A 20,209-nucleotide genomic window follows, 5' to 3' on the forward strand; every position below is an offset into this window, starting at 1 on the left:
AGACGTTAAATTATGGAACATATATGTAGAATCCAGGCGGCTGTCTAAAATAATCCACAAAATATTCCAACACTAGCTGGTGGGGGAGATGGGGGGAAAAAAAGAGGGAGTGTTTCCCATGGCCATTCCTGAAATATGTGTAATGCAATTTAACCGAATGTCATATTCTTTAAGGACATGGCACTTTCCAGGTTCTTCAGCTTTAAGAATCATAGAATTGTAAAATGGCTAAGATTGGAAAAGAACTTAAAGACTGTGCAGTTGTGGCAGTTGGGGCTGCCCTCCACCAGCTCAGGTTGCCCGGGGCCCCATCCAACCTGGCCTTGAGCACCTCCAGGGTTGGGGAACCACAGCTTCTCTGGACAGCTGTGCCAGGGCCTCACTGCTCTCTGAGGAATGAATTTCTTCTTAATGTCTAACCTCAACTTCCCCTTTTTTAAGGTAGAACTATTCGCTCTTATCACTATCATTCTCTGCAAAAAGTCATTCCCCCTCCTGTTTATGAGCTCCTTTAAAATACGGGAAGGCCACAATTAGGTCTCCATTAAGCCTTCTCTTCTCCAGACTGAACAAGCCCAGCTCCTTCAGCCTTTCTTCACAGTAGAGGTACTCCACCCTCTGATTATACTCATCGTCTTCTCCAGACCTAATCCAGCAGCTTCACATCCTTTTTGTGCTGGGGGCCCCAGACCTGAATGCAGTTTTCCAAATGGGGCTTTGCAAGGATGGAACAGTGGGGGACAATGCCCTCCCTGCTGCCACCCCTCTATCAATGCAGTCCAGGGTAAGTTGGCCTTCCAGGCTGCAAGTGCACACTGCTAGCTCACATTCAGCTTTTCACCCACTAGAATCCCCAAGTCCTTCTCCATAGGGCTGCTCAGAAGCTCTCTCAGTCTGTACATGTACTTGAGATGGCCCCAACTCTTGTGCAAGCTCCTTGCACTTGGCCTTGTTAAAAATCGTATTATACATGTGATACCACTTCCCAAGACTGTCCAGGTATCTTCTCATGACACCATTTCCTTCTACCGTACCAACAGCACCACTCAGCTGAGTGTTGTCAGTAAACCTGCAGAGACTGCACACAATCCCTCTGCCTGTGTCAGTGTAAAAAAGTGTGTCAGCTGCAAGACATATCATTGAGGAACACAACTGGTTATCAACCTCTACCTGGACATGGAGCTCTTGGCCATAACCCAGATCTTCCTTTCTCCCTTTCTTAAAAATGGGACTCACCAGGGACTTTGCCTCATAGCCATGACCTTTCAAATACGACAGCGAGTGACTTGGCAACTACATCAAGCAGTTCTTTCAGGACCCTGAGATGCATATTGTCCAGCTCCAGAGACACGTACAGTCTCAGCAAGTATCTCAAACCTGCTCTTCATTTACACCGTGTATGATTCTTCTCTCCCAGCTAACCTTTCCCATATTTGAAGCTGGGCCTGTGTGGAGAAATAAGATGCAGTAACATCCAGATCTCCTTTTCAGTGAACCTTTCCATTGTTCTGTGGACCATGCATAAATGCAGATGTCACACCTAAAGTTTTCAGCAGCACATGCTGAAGAGTGACACTGGTTTAGCCAATACCTTTCAAGAAATCTTTTCGCTATTTAATTGCAGGGTATCTGTAACACTTGGATATAGTTTCTAGAGAGCAATGGGAGAAGGTAGATAAGGCCTCCCAAAGTGTGTCCTATTGAGATGAGAAGTAGCACTTCTCAGTAGGTAAATTGCACTGAGGGACCCCCTCCAGCCCTTCCCTAGGGAAAGGCAGGGCAAAGGTCCAAATGGCATGATGAGTACACGTGGCCCCATGCTGGGGCATGGAGGGAGGGGATCAGGGTAGAGAGATGTGGGGCTGGATGGGATGAGGCTCTGTGCCCTCTTGGAGATGGAAGGCAGAAGATGAGGGGAAGAGCAGGCCTCAGTGTCCTCCTCTTTCCTCCAGTGCTCAAGCCTGAGCTGGGCTATGGTCTGCCGTTGGGAAGCCCTGGGGAAGATTCTGCCATATCCAAGACTCTTGAATCCCAAATTAAAGAGATAGTTCTATTCTATTTTTAGTTGTTATTATTAAATAATAACTAATTTTAACTACATGTGATGAAGGAATCTTTACATGCAGGTCTTACAAATACCTTGCAACTACACACTGAAAACATTTTTTGAAAGGTATAGGCTAAGCCAGCGTGCCTGTTCGACATCTGCTGCTGAAAACTGGAAATGCAGCATTCACGTTTACATAAGCAATTGTCACAGATGCCTTATATGTGACCATCAGGCTGAGCATGTGTGGTAGTAATATTCTGGGCTGCAACAACAGGGAGGAGGGGATTTTCCCCTCTACTCTGCCCACATGAAACCCCATCTGCAGTACTGCATCCAGGTCTGGGGCCCCAAGCACAAGGACATGGAGCTGATGGAGCAGGTCCAGAGAAGGTCACAAAGACACTCAGAGGGCTGGACTGCCTTTACTGTGAAGAAAGGCTGAGGGAGCAGGACTTATTTAGCTTAGAAAAGGCTCCAGGTAGACCTCATTATGGTCTTCCAGATCTCAAGGGAAGCTAACAAAGAGGGGAATCCACTTTTTACATGTCTAACAGGGACAGTACAGGGCAGAATAGTTTTACACTAAAATAAGGGAGATTTAGGTTAAGTGTTAAGTGGAAATTCATTCCTTGGAGGGCAGTGAGGCACTGGCATAGCTGCCCAGAGAAGCTGTGGTGCCCCATCCCTGCAGGTGGTCAAGGCCAGGCTGGATGGGGCCCTGGGTAGCTGAGCTGGTGGGGGGCAGCCCTGCCCATGGCACAGGGTGGGGCTGGGTGGGCTTTGAGGGCCCTTCCGACCCAAACCATTGCTCTATGACTGCCTCAGATATTTCCTCGTAGCCGTTCAGGTGTCCCTGCTGGAGCAGAGCTTGGAACAGCTTGACCCAGCAATCCTGCCAACCTCAGCCTTTCTGTGATTCTTGGAGCAATTCTCTCCGAGGCAGCAGCTGAAAACACATGACAGCACTTGCTCAACTTACACTAGTACTCTTTGGCACCAAACGCCTTGTTTTAATCACCAAGCTACCGACCAGCAGAGAAACGCATATCAGGTTCCAGCTGCCGGAGCCCTCCCAGCCGTGCTGCCGGGTGACAGCAGCAAGGAGCTGATACTGCCGGGCTGCGCTCCCTCCCTCCCCGCCCCCGGGGCGCGGCGCTGCCATCGCTTTCGCTTTCGCTTCCCATCGCTGCTCGGGGCCCGCAGGCCGCAGGTACGGGGGGCTGCCTACGGAGGGGGAAGGCCCGGGCCGGGGGTCGTCCGAACGGCGTTGATTTGGAGCTTGCTTTCCTTCTGCAGGTGGTAGCCGCCAGCGGCTGGTCCATAATGACAGCGCCGCGCTGGGAGGTGGTGGTGCTGGTGTTGGTGCTGGTGCTGGCGAGCATGGGGTGGTGTGTCAGCCGTACCCAGGGCGGCGGCGGCAGCACGCCGTTTCCCTGGGACAAGGTGAGGCTCCCCAGGCACGTTGTCCCGCTGCACTACCACCTCCTCATCCATCCCAACCTCACCACGTTCACCTTCACCGGCACCGTGGCCATCGACATCGCGGTCACGCAGCCAACGAAAGCGGTCGTCCTACATAGCAAACGCCTGCGCATCACCAGGGCTGCCATCGAGGCGGGGGCAAGGAGTACCTGCACGGTGCGGGACGTGAGGGTGCTGCAGCACCCTGCCCTCGAGCAGCTGGCACTGCTGGCCGCCGAGCCGCTGTGCGCCGGGCACAACTACACCGTCAGCATCCAGTACTCGGCGAACCTCTCCGACTCCTTTTCCGGCTTCTATAAAAGCACTTACAGAACCCAGGAAGGAGAACTCAGGTATTTGGTGGGGTTTTTGTTTCTTTGTTTAGGATTACAAGATTGTGCAGTGGGGTACTACAGAAACTGCCTTTTTCTCAGATAGTGATATGGTTCACAGAGTTATAGAACAACAGGAAGGTTTGGGTTGGAAGAGACGTCCAAGCCCACCCAGCCCCAACCCCATGCCATTGGCAGGGCTGCCCCTCACCAGCTCAGGTTGCCCAGGGCCCAGTCCAACCTGGCCTTGAGCACCACTAAGGATGGGGCATTATCTCTGGGCAGCTGTGCCAGGTCCTCACTTCCTTCTGAGAAAAGAATTTACTCCTAATCTCTGAGGTTTGGACTGTGTCTTTAGCAGGCCTTGATCCACCAACATATCCACTGATGCCTCTTACGTATGGTGAGAGGAAAAAGCAGGCAACTTGTTGGGCTTATAGCAAATTTTCTTGTATTCTGCAACCTTTTCCAAGGTTGTTTTTAAGCAACTTCATCTGCTCACCTCAGTTCCCCACTACAGTTCCAGAAGCAGTAATTCTTGAATTAATGTGCAAAATATTATAATGGTACAGTTGTAATTATTATGGTATAGTTATTTCTGTAGTATGAAGTTTCTCAGCTTTTACACATCAAGGTGGTAAGCCCTGTGCGTGTGGAGATGTGTGGACTACAGCTCCTCCTTTCTTTCTTTTATTCACTTAGAGTGCTTGCATCAACTCATTTTGAGCCTACATCTGCAAGAATGGCCTTCCCATGTTTTGACGAACCAGCCTTCAAAGCCAGGTTTTCAATTAAAATTAGAAGGGAACCAAATCACCTTGCATTGTCCAATATGCCTCTGGTAGGTGGATACATCTAACGTTGTGTGATTGCTTGGTAGCCACTGAAACAAGAGAAGAATATCCAAGCATGGGAATGCTTGGCTTAAACATTACGTCTGTCCTTTTAAGGCAGTTTGCAATTGCTGGTAGTTTTGATGCAAGATTAAAAAAGAATGCGAGAAAATTATGCATCCAGTGGGTTCCTGCTTCTTAGCAGTAGTTTGAGAATATTCTGGGTTTGTGAGGAAGCTAGCCCTTAAAAATGAAGGAATATTAACTCTCCATACACACAGAGTACCTCTCTAAAAAGGAAACATTTAGAAAACTGGTTTAAAAAAGCAATTCTTACATAGAGAAATGGATAGAATAATGATTTTTCTTTTCATTATTGGGTGAGTCTGAGTTATTTAGCTAAAATTGTATGTAACTAAGAGGAAAAATGGATAACTCCAACAGGTGACCCGTCTTGTTTTCAAGTAGATACCTGAAACATCTGAATCAATCATTGTCTGAAGGAGTTTATTTCTCTCATGTATAATAATTGATGTTTAGACTTAGACAATCTAATTTGGTTGATGTACTGCCACACACTGAAAAAAACTGAACCAGCAACCAGTGTTTTTATATATATAGTTTTACCACTGTACAAATAACTTGTGAGTTTCATTTCTTATGAGTGAAACTACTTGTATATGTGTGACTTCTTTGTGTGGGGAGGATAGCCAAGGGAATTACTTCTTTCCAGCATGACTTTAAAATGTTCTCAATGAAACTGAAAAAAACCCACAGCAATTTATGCATACTAACAATGAATGATGTGCTGTGCTTGTTTGTTTTTGTTTTGTTTTTTTTTTTAGGTGAAGTCCATGAATATAGCTTCAGGGCTTGTTGAGGACCATTTTGATACCAGCGTCAAGATGAGTACTTACCTCGTGGCCTTTATTGTTTCAGATTTTAAGTCCATCAGCAAAGTAACCAGTCACGGAGTTAAGGTAGGTCTTTGTCATTTTCTAAGAGCTTTGTAAGAAGATCTGTATGGAAACAAACAGTTTATTTTTCATTTAAATCATTGCATTTAAATGTCCTGAAGTTTTACATGAATTAAAAGACAAAATGAGATAGGGTCTGTTATTAGATGATTGGACAATTAATTTACATTGTGATTCCTAATAGTGCCAATAGCTTTCGGTAATATGCATGCTTTTTATATACATGCACCGTGTGTAACGTTGTCTCATGTAAGAAGAGAATGGTTATATATATGCTCTAGAGACACTTTTTATGGCTACTCAGTTAGCAGTGTTAAGGAACAAATGACATAATACACATGACATTTTTGATGGTGGTATTAAAATCCTGCTTGCTTGTGTGCTGTAGATTTCCATATACACAGTACCAGAAAAGATCGACCAGGCTCATTATGCACTGGATGCAGCAGTAAAACTTCTAGACTTTTACGAGGACTACTTCAGCATTCCCTACCCCTTACCTAAACAAGGTAAGCTTTAAATAATCTATTTGATAATCATAATAATATTCTTAAGAACAGTGAGACATATAGAATTAGTAATTTATGTAAGACTGGGTTGACTTTGGCTCACAAGCTTCTAAGATTTTTTCCTCACCTTGCTTAAGAATAGTTTGAAAGGCTGCACTGAGAACTAAAATTCCTTGTATTCTGTGTAGAACTTCTTTTGTGGTATGTTTTTGCTATTACATCTCAGGAACCCCTTATACTGTATGTGATATGAGTGCCTGTGTGTGTGTGCTGTGATGAGTGGGATGAACAGGTAGCTGGGTAAAATAATCCTAGCAGTATTTTAATGTTTTGTTATGTTTTCTTTTCTAGATTTAGCAGCTATTCCTGATTTTCAGTCTGGTGCTATGGAAAACTGGGGGTTGACCACATACCGGGAATCTGCATTGCTATATGATCCTGAAAAGTCTTCAGCATCCTCTAGGCTTTGGATTACTATGATAATAGCCCATGAGCTGGCTCACCAGGTGAGATTTAGGAGTAACAGTGAAGGATCAGAATGGGCCCACAGAGTGGGCTGCTCCAGTTTGAGGGTGTTCTGCTATGAACAGCGAGGACTATTTCCAGTAATGGAGTCTAGTCAGGCTGCACAGACATGGAAGGCTGAAAATGTGTTTGGTTTGGTAGCTGCAGTACACTGGGGCCTTTGCACCATTGTTAACCATTATAATTGGTTGTGGGGCCTGAATATAGATACATAAAAGTTTGGAAAATATTTATATGTGTCTTTCCTACCAAACCTATTTAATTTACAAGGTTTTGGGGAGTGGAAGTGGAAACCAGTGCTTTAGGGTTTTACCATAAAAATAACAAATGAAGAAGCACAGAGCTAGCTATATCACTGAAAAGGTGTTCCTTAAAAATCAGTGAAATACTGTAATTTCAGTTTCATGCAGGTTGGCAGCAGCTTTTGTGATAAGCCAGGTACTTAATTGCAGGAGTTTGGTGTTTTTGTTGTTTCAGTGGTTTGGCAACCTCGTTACCATGGAGTGGTGGAATGATCTGTGGTTAAATGAAGGGTTTGCAAAGTTTATGGAACTCCTGTCAGTAAACGTTACCCATCCAGAACTGGGAGTTGTAAGTAGCATTTCCTGCATTTTTATTTTAGATCTGCCTTCTAAGTAAGTAAGTATGCTAATTTGCATGGGTAAAGACTGAGCTGTTTTGTACTGTGAACCGCTTCTTAATTTCTTTTTGAAGGAATCATCTGATCTTTACTCTGAAGGGTGGGAATGTTGATTGAATTGTGTGTAATTATTTTCAGAAGTTGATGATGGAAGTTAATGAGTACAACAAAAGTACTTTTTTTTTTTTTAACATTATTTAGATTTTCAAAAATGTAAAGAAATGATTTTATCTTTCTCTTAATCACATGCAGTCAGACTTAAATCCTCATGAAGACCCTGAGATCCTTCCAATAGGATCCACAGGTCCAATATAAGTAACTCTGCAATTTTGCATAGCTCCCCTAAAGTGAGGAGCACTGGGAAGATCTATGCAGGATTTTGCTGTAAAATTACAGTGGAATGATAATGAAAGAATTCACCTCTGGATTTTTTTTTTGTTTGTTTTCTTGTTTTTGTGTTGGGTTTTTTGTTTTATGGTGACAGACAATTCTTTTTTTTCATCAAACTGTTGGAATGTGCACGTGCTTTTGTGGAGTTATATTCAGCTCTCACTAGCTGCACTAAGTTTGTTTATAATGCTAGAAGAAATTTGCATCTCTTATGTAAATGTGGGTTTTTTTCCTAATGCTCTGCAATAAAAAGAAAGACATACATTGCTTTCTTTGTGTGATGAGAAGATGATGTGGAACAAACTGTAACGTGAACTAACTCAGTAGTCGCTGAGCAAAATGAGGTAGCAATAATCATTTCTGCCTCCCATTAGGAAGATTATTTCTTAAGAAGATGTTTTGATGCCATGGAAGTGGATGCCTTAAATTCATCCCATCCTGTGTCTACTCCTGTGGAGGATCCAGCTCAGATTTTAGAAATGTTTGATGAAGTTTCATATGAGAAGGTAAAATAAGTAACTAACTGCTTCTGATTTCAGTTGTACTGATTGTACTGTTGTACAGTACATACTGTACCAGGCATCCCTGAGCCACAGTGTGAGTACACATTTTTATGACTTGCTTAACTCCATGTCCAAAACACCTGTATGTAGTTCAAATTGTGTAAAAAGAGGAGGCTTTACTCCCTATTCTCTGTTCTGTATCAGTTTAAACCATTAAACCATTACTGCAAATGCCTAAGTCAAGCAGTGTATTTTACTGTTAGCATTATATGATGCCCAGACTATATAGTAAATAAAAAAATAATAACAGTTTGCCCAACCCAATATATTTTTAAGAAAGGTGATTATGAAAATCAAATTACTACTTAAATATACATAAAGACTAGTTGTTTTTTTATCAGAGACAAATAAAGCCATACTGCTATTTAGATGGTAGCATGCTGAAAAATTTCTAAAACAAGCATTTTGCTGTCCAAGGAGTGGTTCTGTAAACACTCTGTCACTCTGTTTTTTAGGGATCATGTATATTAAACATGCTGAGGGACTTCCTGACTGCGGATGTGTTTAAGGCTGGACTGGTGCAGTATCTACAGAAATACAGCTATCAGAATACTAAGAATGAAGATTTGTGGGACAGTTTAACAAATGCAAGTATTTCTGTTATTCTTTCTCTTTTTCTTTCTTTTTTTTTAAAAAAAATCTCATGGCTTTTCAATAGTAATTTGTTTTTATTATACATTAAAGAAAACAGCAAACACTACTTAAAGCTGTAACATCAGTGGATGGTTAAAACTCTTTTACAGATTTGTCCCACAGTAGGTACTGAAAACAGTGAACTACAGGGTGACGGCTTTTGCAGAAGAAACCAGCAGTCATCTTCAAATACAGTAAGCATCTATTATTTTACTCATTAGTATTTGGAAGTCTGGCATCTATCAGAGTCCTCTCATGTTACTATCCTTTGCTGTAGGATTGGTACTTGTACAGACTGGGCACAGACTGGAAAACTGCACTACTTGAAGAGATATCATTAACTATTTAAAAGTGTTTGTAGGAAGATAAGCCAGAGATGTCATGATAGCCCACATTCCATCCTAAACTTTCCTATGCAGAACTTACAAATATGCAGAAGGTTTTGTGAAGTGCTTACCTACTCAGGTCTACTTCATTGTCAGTGTACTCCATCTGTCTTCCTCCTCTTCCTACATGTCTTCTTTCTCCCTCACTAACAGCACTGGACCAAAGAGTCCCTAGATGTGAAGGCAATGATGGACACTTGGACACTACAAAAAGGTTTCCCCCTGGTAACTGTCACCGTGAGAGGAAGGAACGTCCACTTGCAGCAGGAGCACTACAAGAAAGGAGTGGATTCTCTTTCACCCACAGAAAATGGGTAAATCTCAGGGCACAGACTATAGTACTCACTTGTGGCAAACACAGCTACACAGTAAGAGCTTTTACTATTGTTTCTTAAGGAATGCTGACTGAGCTAACTAGATGAGCATCTTTGTGCAGATCAAGACCAGCACTGCTGCTGCAGTAGGTACAGTTGGTCAGACTCTGAGTGCAGAGTTGGGGTACCAGCTGCTGCAGAGCTGCAGGGGCTGGGCACCTTGGTTAGTGGAGTAAACCTCTGCTGCAGTCATGCTAGTGGAACTAGGCTTGAAAGTTTACTGTTTCAGCTTCACTGTTAATAATCTCCCAAGCAAACTGAATTAAAACTAGATAGATGCATGTGGGTCTGTACTGAAATGAGCAGGTGTGAGTGCATCTCATGGCTGTCATCTGGCAGGTACTAGATACTGCTCAGCTGTTAGGCTGAGCTAAGTTGGAGATGGTTTTTCAAAGCTTATTCATTAAACAAAGCACTTCTGTTTTGCAATAGGTACTTGTGGCACATTCCACTAACTTACATTACCAGCAGATCTCATACTGTTGAAAGATTTTTGATGAGAACCAAAACAGGTAATTTCCTTGACTAATTTGATTAACTTACTCAAAGTTCAAAAGCTTTTTTTGCTCTTAAGTTTTTGTTGTTGTTGTTTTTAGAATTGACAGCAAGATAAACTTTTTTTTTTTTTTTTTTGTCATCTCAATAGCATCACTAGAACAATCTCTTACTGTATTCAAACTTGTTGGAATTCTATTCAAATCTCTGAAATGAAACAATCTGTGGGCCTAGCCCTAGGCTGTGTTTGACTTGTTAACAAAAAGGAGTTATATTTATGTTTGCAGATGTCATTATCCTTCCAGAAGAAGCTGAATGGGTTAAATTCAATGTGGACATGAATGGTTATTACATTGTGCACTATGAAGATGATGGATGGGATCGTCTGATCAACCTTTTGAGAGAGAACCATACAATGATTAGCAGCAATGACAGAGCAAGTCTCATTAACAATATATTCCAGCTTGTGAGGTAACATGTTCTGTCAAAGGCAAAAAATGGACAAACTCTACATTTGTAGGAATGTCATTAAAGAAGTAATGTTGATAATATATATATATTATTCCTTATATTTTTTAAATAGTTTGAGATCATGTTCCCTACTTGCTTACAGCTATGTGAGCCCAGGATTTGCAGTAGTTCTATCTAAGCATATTGAATACAGGCCAGAGGACATAGTAATTCTCATGTTCCCAACAGTGTATTTGGTCATGGAGCTGGCAGACTGCAGCAGTAGAAGGCATTTTGTTCATTGCTAACGTGCTACAGTCTGCAATCAAAATGAAATATATCTATGTTTTTATGAAACCTCTATTTTCTTTGAATGTTTTGTTCTCAGTCCTACCAATCCCTGCTATAATTTTAGCTTCTGAGGTTTGAATATTCAAAATCTGTATTAAAGTGTTCCTCGAGGACACCAGGTGCTGTCAGCACATCTTCACCTATTAAATCTCTCCGTCAAGCTTTTGCAAGTGAGCAGGTGCTGGGAGTGCATCTATTGGAAATCCTGATGTTCACTTTGTATCTTCGTATGAAATCTTTGTATCTCCTGCACCACAGGTAGCCATCCCTTCTCTCTCAAGAAAGGATAGCACAGAAGTTAAATTACAATTTCCCTGGTCCAGCTGATGAGCAAGAAGGCAATTAAGTCTGGCATAGATCTCTTATTCTTTGATTTGAATGAAGTTTTTTAGACCAGAAGAGAAACAGAAGTTAAATTCTCAGCATTAAGTTTCACAAAGGAGAAAAGGAATAGATTTTAAAGGGGTTCAAAAACATGTTATTTTCAATGCAGTTGTGGTAGTACAAGTATGCCAATGTAAAACGATGGACTAGGAGAGTGATTTTGCTTTTAAGTTTGTCGTGTAAGCTTAATTGTAAATTGTTTTATCCTGTTCCTTCTACTCCTTAGAATAAAAAAACTGCCAATTTCCAAAGCTTTTGATTTAACTTTATACATGAAACGAGAAACACAGATCATGCCCATACTCCAAGGTATGAATGAGCTGGTTCCTATATACAAGCTCATGGAGCGGAGAGATATGGATGACACAGAAAAACAGTTAAAGGTAAAATTTTAAGCTTCTGCAACTTCATAAATCTGATTGTACCCTGCAAAAGGCCTTTTGTATAAACATTTATTATTGCCTTATTTTAGGACTATATAGTCAGTCTATTTAAGGACCTAATTGACAAGCAGCTTTGGAGTGATGAAGGCTCAGTGTCTGAGAGAATGCTTCGGCAGTCCCTGCTGACATTTGCATGTGTGCGCAGGTACCAGCCCTGCGTGGACAAAGCGGAAGAGTATTTTTCAAAATGGCAGAAATCCAATGGAACCTTAAGGTCTGTTGTGTAATTAGTACCGCCTTTTCTAAGGCTGTCTTTTCTGATGTTGTGTTTAATTACACTTAATTAAGCAGTGTTAATTTATGAGTTAAACTGCAGTCTTTTCTGCAATCTGAAGCTGAGTCTATTTAGTTTCATTTTTCAAGTTTTAGTTCCCACTTCTGTGGCATTTTGTTGAATATTATATACCCAAACCATCATGGACTTCATGTGGTATTCCACATCTTTTTTTTGTTAGAAATGTTCAGAGTAGTGAACATTATGCATGAATGTGTTCCCTCTTTTGCTTATATAAGAATAGGTAGCTCCTGTTCATGAACTTGGCCTAATTTATGTTTTCCATCATGACATGACATAAGAACTCTTTAAAACATCCTCCAGAACGTCTTTGAGAGATTGTTCTGGGCAGGCCAAAGATGACCACATTGGTATCTGACTAAATACAAGACAGATATGAAAAGAATATTCAAAATAAGGAAGGAAAACAAAAGAAAAGGAATGAGTCCAGCATTTCAGGAAATCATTTCCAGGGTGGGGACAGCACCATGATACACCCTGTGATATACTTAACTGTTTCTCAGCAGCAGGCATTGCTTTCTAATACCCATGAAGGACCAGTGTTCTTAACAAGCAGTCTGTTATACCAGCGAAGCATGACATGGTTGTGTTTCTACATACATTCCTAGATGTGACACGGAGACTAACTTTATCTTCAATTTGCTGTAGGCTGCCAGCAGATGTGAAGACAGCAGTGTATGTCGTTGGAGCACAAACATCTGAAGGTTGGGATTTCCTCCTTAGTAAATACCAGCACCACTCCTTCAGTGTAGACAAAGATAAAATTGCATCAGCTCTCAGCCTCACCAGGAATAAGGACAAACTTCAGTGGTGAGTGGTGTGTTACACAAGAAAAGTGCATTTGAGGGAAGATACACCAGTTCTGAAACAGGAACTGGAGTTGCTCCATCTTGTTTCACAGCTGTTAATTTCAGGATTTCTGAAGTGCTTTATATATTTAATACAATAAGAGGCTGCAGCACTTCCTTTCAGAATCTTAGTGCCAGTAGTCAGTCATCAGTTGAAACTGGGCTAAAAAGTAAAGGGAGTAATCATTTGTCATTATTATCTACTGGTCTAAACAACTTCAATTTCTGTTACTAATTCTTAGGCTAATGGATGAAGGTCTGCGTGGTGACATCATAAAAACTCAGGATTTTCCATACATTCTTGTGTCTGTTGCCAGAAATCCATCTGGCCACCATCTTGCTTGGACCTTCTTAAGGGAAAACTGGGAAAAACTCGTCAAAAAGTAAGGAACAGAAGTTGTTTCACTTCTGTCTGTACCCAGTCATACATTAAAACACTATTTAATTAATTTCCTACAAAATAATATAAAGCTTTCTGAGTGTAGGTTATTCTTTTTGCTAGATTTGAACTTGGTTCGCCATCCATAGCAGGCATGGTCACTGGAGTGACAAATCAGTACTCAACAAGGCCACAGCTTGCACAGGTAAGCCATTCACTGGCACAAGAGTTTGGATTAAATTTTAACATTTTAAAAGCATAACTAGTTATGAATTGTCAAAGTAATATCCAATATTTTCCTTGGAGATTACAGCAATGGAGCTGGATTGCTGAAGGCAGAGCATTAAGCAAGTGGCAAGGAGAAAGGTTTTGTTTAGGCAGAGGACTTGGATGCAGAGTATGAATGTGTAAGCTCGAGAGCTTATGCCTTCCCTCTGAAAAATACTGAGGAAAAAAAAAGGAGGTTTTCTACTGAGCAGAGTGATGGGCAAATATATCATAGATGGTACTCATTTTGTCCACTTCTTCCATCATCTCTGTCAGCATCAAAAAAATAATCAGGACTGGTCAATGTCCATTCATAGTCCTACCAGGACCTCAAAATTGAACCCTTGGCACTTTCTTTTCAGAAGCTGTCTCTGCTGTTGCCAGTTTAAGATTTCCTGATTTAGAGCAAAATACAGACAGAAATAATATAACCCACATAAATCCAAAATGAAAGAACACAAGGAGCAGTACACTGTTTTGTACTTGGTTCTCAGCTCTCTTGTTAGATCCAAATGAACTCTGTGGATGTGGATCTTTTTTTTTTTCTGGTAGAAAACTGGAAGGAGGCACGGATCTCTCCGTGTAGCAAAATCTTCTACCATTGTCACTTAATATTCTCTGTGGTAAAGTCTGTGCTGACACACAGCTGTCCATAGTGCAGGTGCCACAGTTTCAGAGACCACAAGGGCTTGTTGAATGAGCAAAGGACAGATTCCTCCCACACAACATCACATTTCTTGCAACTGGATTTCTTTTTATATATAATTAATATGTAATCTTCATCAGCTTATGGGATAGAGCAGTTTTGAAACCTTCTAAGATAACTTTTTGTGTCAGGTGGTTGTCAGGTCAAATACTACAAACTTCTTGCTGTGAAAGTAGGAGATGATGCTGCCTCTTCATTCATCCACTACTCTTTCACTTTTTAACCAACAGGTAAAAGAATTCTTCAGTTCTCTGGAGGAAAAAAGTGCACAGCTTCGTTGTATCCAGCAAGCCATTGAAACCATTGAGGACAACATACAATGGATGGATAGATATTTTGAGGAAATCAAAACGTGGCTGCAAAAGAACCACTCCTAAGTTAGGAAAGCTTGTTTGTATTTGTTTGAAAAAACTGGAAGGCACTGAAAATGCCTGAGGCATTAGTTCTTCAGGAGGGAGCTGTCAGCCTTCTGCTGCTGACTGAAAATATGCTGACTGAAGTATTTTTTAAGTCACATCAAGGAAAGGAGCATGGATGTCGTGTGTGTGAATCTGAATTTAAGATGATTAAACTGTTTGCTTTATCTGGAAATTTTCTTTTAATGATCCCTTGTACAACTGAAGTGCAGCTACTACTATAAATAATCACTGATGGTTTAAAGGGCAGATATCATTTGTAACAACCTTTATTTATTAGCTCTACGATGATGAAAAGGATTGTAAGATAATTACTCAGATCATTCATGAATATTATGATGGAGACATAGTTAAGAGGCATGAGTTGAAATCCTGGAGATGTTTTTATTTTTATAATACGCAGTAGTGAATGACCTTCTCTGCTTACCTACAAAAACTCTTCAAATACTAATTTTAAAAAATCAACAAATTCCCATAGGTGCCTAAAATCACTAGATTTCTCACTCCTGCCAAGCATGCCTGTAATTTTGCAGCTTTTTATTTTATCTGTTGTTCTGACTTGTCTGTGTTTCAATATTGGCTGACATGGCCAGAAAACTCTTAACAAAGACTGAAACATAGGGGTAAGTGCACAGGCTGGAACTAATCATAAGCTTTCAGTGCTGCTTTGTTCACTTTTCACTCTACTAGGAATAAAATCTGCTTAAAAAGTGGAAACCTACCATTAGCGTTCAGCAGGTCTTCAGAAAGGCCAAAGTTTGGTCTCAGTCCTGTCTGAAATACTGTTTCCTTTTGCTTGCTCTATCCATTCATATACAAGGAATCTTGTACCTCATCACTCAGTGAGGGAAACAATTCAGAAAAGGATGTGCACCATGTGTACTAAAGTTGGGGATTATATCAGCTCAATACTTGAAATGGATTTAGAAGTTTTACTTTTTGATGAACAACTGAGGTTCAGTTATTAGTTTCTAATGCTGGTGGAACTTCACTGTGCTACTGCAGTACTGTACAGGTATACTGCTAAGATGTAGCAGACAGGTACAGAGCTCTGCCAAAGTGCAGCTTACTTTGGGGTGAAATGCCTGGATAACTTGCAGCAATTTATAACAACTGTGAGAAGTTGAGACTCAGTATTTCAGGTATTGTTGACATCTGTTTCCTTTAAAAAGTTTCAGAGCAAACTGAAAAGGTGATTAATAGTAATAAATTTTTTTTACACGATTCTGGTTGACGTACTTCATTTCTACATATGTGTTTTGTTGTTTTTGTTACTGTAAGAAGGAATTAACGTTTCTGTTTTCTGCTTTATCTATCTGCTTAATTTTCAGCTCCAATGACTTTCTTCAGTATCTCAGCTCTGGGGAAAGCTATTAAGTAGCACTGCTTGCCCTCCCTATGACACCCACCTGCTCCTCTTCTTTTTTAATTAACTTAATCAATTTGACCTGTTTGCAAGCTTATATCCAGACACATTGCAGCTCCTTCAATGGGAGAAAAGGGAGAATCACCAACAAGTACACTGATAGTTTTTATTCACAGAGTTGTATGAGGTGACACGCTAATGAACATTTTAGACACACAGCTGTGTGTGTCATGAATAAAACTTGCTCACTGTGCTAGAAACACTCTACTGAAATTCTTATGTCAAGATCCAGCCATGAATTGCAACAGTTAAAGGCATACAGAGCGGGGTTCACAAACTTTGTTAAAATAAGGGTTTCTTTCAGTCTCTTGAGAATGACCGTTCATCATCATATGTCCCAGATTCTAACTGGACTTATTCAGCAAAATAATCATTTTTTTTCTGAAAACTCCTGTGTGTAAAACTCTGCGCTGGGCCTGAGGCCCATTTTGGCCCTACTTAGCTAATATACAGCATGGAAAACCAAGGGCAAGGAGGAAGGACCTGTAGCTGGCTCACAGTCAGACTATGGAGGGCTTCATGAAGCACCTCTGACAACCATTTTGGTTTTTTTTAGACACGCATTCAGTTTTAATAGGCCAGTGTATTTTTATAATTGCACATAATATAAATTCTTGCTTTCACCTTCCAACAACTATTCACATAACAGCTTCGGTGAATAAAAAAGCTAGAAACATGGCAGTGCATCCTTAAAAACTTTATTAGTGTGACACAGGTTCTCAGTACAGACTGCAAAGTACAGTCAAAATTCTGATTATCATCCAACTTCCACCTCAAGGCCACCTCCGTCTGCCACACTTCATACTAGAATCAGGTAATGGAATCATTGCAAATACTGACCCTAGTATGACCTTCGGTAAGCTAACAGCAAAGCAATACATGTGTAAGGATGTGCAAAAAGATGTTTTGCAAGTAATAAAGACAGAGGTAAACAAATGGAAGAACTTGGTATGCCTAGGTCCCAAAAGCTCTATCTGTAGCAGACGTAATTGAGGGTGCCTGCTCTTGCCCGTTATCATGAAGACTTGGTGAAAATGACATTGTTCCTTGCTGCATTCAGTTCTGTTCTACTGCATTCTCTCCTGAGTGTGAGGAACAGAAGCAAGGACCAGAAACAGCAAAAAAGGAAAAACAAACAAACAAACGAACAAACAAAAAGCCCACCTGTCTACTTTAATTTCTCTTTGATCTCTGCTAAGGCTTATGAACGTCCTTTTTTGTTTTGTGTGTGATTATAATGGTGGTGGTGTTACACTGTGATCTTTATTTGTTCAGTCCAGGAGACTCCTGAAATTATGAAAGAGCACAGATGCAATTGCAATTTAAAAAAAAAAAAAAAAAAAAGTCCATATTATCTGGAGTGGTTTTGCTATGGTTTTAGCTGCAGTTAAGGCAAATACGTGTTTTATTATTCCTGATGAAGCAGCTGATCACCAGTTTCTCATTCCTTACGCATCCACAGCTTATCTGTGGTTTCTTACAGTGAAAAACATCAGGAAAGACTGTGTACAGCCAGGCTGAGATCTGCTGGTGATAACTAAAGCTCATTATATTCCAGAATATTTATTACACTCACCGCAATGTTAAAACTGCTAGCACATGCAAATTCTTCTGAGATTTACAGGCACTATGTGGAGATTATGTGCAAAAGTTTGCAATTTCTTTTTGGCATTGCTATTAATTTCTGAAATATACTTCTTACAAATATAAAGCATCCTTTTCCTCTGAAAACTCAAGAAAATTACAAAAAAATTTAAAGCATATCAGTACAATAAAATGAAAGGTTAGGAAAAAAAAAACAAAAACACTGATCTACTGGGGAAAAAAAAGAAAATACGAAGGAAGTCCAGAAAATACCACAGTACAAAAAACACCTAGAATAGCTACATGCTTTTTGCACCAGCTTTTGCAGCAATTATTATCCCCAATAAAAAGACGACTTTTCACATCAAGTGCCAACATCCTGAGGGAAAAAAAAAAAAAAAAAGAATATTAACATGGAAATACAACAGTTATAAAATATCTAGTGACAGAAGGAAACCCAGGAAGTCCAAATATCAAGAGAAAGGAGGCATTTTTTAAAGGGACACTGCAGTAAGTGTATCAGCTTGCTGCAGATGCAGAGCAATTACACATCTTTGTACCCCCCCATATTATGTCCACTGCTAAGGCTTCACACAGGACTTAGGTTCGCTCATCTACTGATAAAACAAGCTGAACCTTCTGCTGGGTTGTTTTTTGGGTTCCTTTTCGTTTTGCTTCCTTGCTTTGCTTTGTTTTTCTGAGAGATACAGAAATCACGACATAAGTTAACTGTCCCAGATATAAAAACCAGTCAACATATGCTGCCTGGTCTTTGTAAATTCCATGTAGAAGGCGTTACTAAGGAATCGGTATGGTACACTTTGTAATGCTTAACATTACAAGGGTTTAAAGAAATTTAGATGTGGGAAATAATTCTGTACTAGCTGCAGGGATAGATGAAAAGAACGGTAAGGCCTTTTCTGCATAGGATTCCCTACTGAAGTACAGAGTAATTCTATGTGTTTCTCTGTCTCTAATCACCATTTGCTTTTAATTAAAACTGTTTAAAAACTTAGCTTTAACAACACTAGCGTGAATTGTCTTTATGGTAGCTCCAAGATAAGAAAACAGCTCACCTAGAAAGGTTAACGTTTAGCTTGTTTTCTGCTTCTCAGATTTGCTGCTGGAGGACTGTCCCCTTGCCTAGAGAGAAAAAAAAGCAAGAAAGAGTGTGAAACCAAACTAAGCTAAATCCAAACTTACACACTGACAGACACTCATCAGAAATCACAGTGATTCAGTCACTACTCAGAACCTTAAAAAAACCCCATCTTTCTGGATTTAAAGACCTTCCACTTTCATACTGAAAACTGTAAGACAGTCCTGCTGCTATACAAAAGGAATGTGCAGCAATTTCACAGTAAACAAAAATCCTTTCACTTAAAATGTAAAGAACATTTTCAGAGCAGATGTTAGCATGCTGCTGCAAAATTCTCTCCAAGGTAGGCGCACGTAATACAAATCCAAATTGCAGCTGCTCATCTGTCACAATTACAGTGCATATTAACCTTGACTGTCCATATTCTAATATATTTCCACCTTTTTATGATCCTTGGGCTTTCTTTCATCCTTCGAGGTTGCCTTAGTGGTGACTGTTTCCTTTCCACTTTTCTCCTACACTCCAAAGAAAAAACATAATTACAGTTACAAACACGTTACAAAACTGACGTCTCTTACTCAAACAGCTGCCCTTACACATTATTTTAAATACACAGATGCAGGCTGCACGTACACAACCACTTTCCTTAATTCAAAACTAGCTCAAAGTTGGGATTCCAGCTTAACACTGGGGCAAATAAAGTGCAAGAAAGTACACAGACAAAAAATGGCTGGTGTATTTGGGCACATTCTGTATTTAGTACAGAGTAATAAAGATTTAGCTGAAAAGATCATCACCAAATAAAACAACTCTTAAAATCACAGAATCACGTAACTTGGAAAAGACTTCAGAGTTCACCAAGACAACCACCAACCTGGGCTACTGAGTGCCATCACTAAATAATGTCCCCTAGTGCGGCATCCACGTGTCTCTGAAGTACCTCCAGTGGTGAAGACTCTACCCCTGCACTGGGCAGACCATTCCAATGCTTGACCAGCCTCTGTGAAAAAATTCTTTCTCACAGCCAATCAAAACCTATCATGGCACAGCTTGAGGCTGTCGCCTTGCATTCTATTACTTGTCACTCTAGAAAAGAAACCAACTCACTTCTCAGTGCAACCTCCTTGCTGACAACTGGGAAAAGTGATGAGGTCTCCCCCCAGTCTCCTCCTCCAGACTAACAACCCCTTTTTCCTTAGCATCTCCCAGTCATTTTCTATGCCTTTCACCATGGCAGTGACAAAAGGCACAGTGGATGTTTCAAAGCCATACAGGACATCATCCCCTGTCTAAGCTCAAGATAGCAAATTCCAGGTTAAGGATGTGTTAGAGCAATCAAAAACCAAGTCTCAGTGCTGCTTCCCCTCAAACGTGGATCAAACCCATCCCGTTC

General features: G+C 40.7%; 2 protein-coding genes across 12 annotated transcripts in view; one reads left to right on the forward strand and one right to left on the reverse strand.

Annotated features, from left to right (window-relative positions):
• The first annotated feature begins 3,171 nt into the window (after positions 1–3,171).
• On the forward strand, positions 3,172–15,931 carry ERAP1 (endoplasmic reticulum aminopeptidase 1). The gene is made up of 19 exons (XM_015849665.2): positions 3,172–3,260; positions 3,347–3,864; positions 4,546–4,684; positions 5,522–5,656; positions 6,042–6,162; positions 6,514–6,668; positions 7,165–7,278; positions 8,092–8,223; positions 8,736–8,867; positions 9,024–9,107; positions 9,453–9,613; positions 10,106–10,185; positions 10,456–10,639; positions 11,580–11,736; positions 11,826–12,010; positions 12,740–12,901; positions 13,182–13,322; positions 13,442–13,523; positions 14,522–15,931. The coding sequence occupies exons 2-19, from the start codon at positions 3,374–3,376 to the stop codon at positions 14,666–14,668; spliced, it is 2,802 nt and encodes a 933-aa protein (XP_015705151.1). The 5' UTR covers positions 3,172–3,260; positions 3,347–3,373; the 3' UTR covers positions 14,669–15,931.
• An 878-nt stretch (positions 15,932–16,809) lies between these two features.
• Positions 16,810–20,209, reverse strand: part of CAST (calpastatin) — a 60,152-nt gene continuing 56,752 nt past the window's right edge. For 10 of the 11 annotated variants that reach the window (XM_015849668.2, XM_015849666.2, XM_015849673.2 and 7 more), the window contains 3 exons: positions 19,257–19,336; positions 18,794–18,860; positions 16,810–18,096 (listed from right to left, as the gene is read on the reverse strand). In XM_015849668.2, coding sequence (XP_015705154.1) covers positions 18,803–18,860; positions 19,257–19,336 — 138 coding nt within the window. In that variant the 3' untranslated portion in view covers positions 16,810–18,096; positions 18,794–18,802. The remainder of the gene's footprint in view (positions 18,097–18,793; positions 18,861–19,256; positions 19,337–20,209) is intronic. The other variant, XM_015849667.2, reaches the window with a different exon arrangement.

Source organism: Coturnix japonica, chromosome Z (assembly GCF_001577835.2).
Source record: "Coturnix japonica isolate 7356 chromosome Z, Coturnix japonica 2.1, whole genome shotgun sequence".
NCBI lineage: Eukaryota > Metazoa > Chordata > Aves > Galliformes > Phasianidae > Coturnix > Coturnix japonica.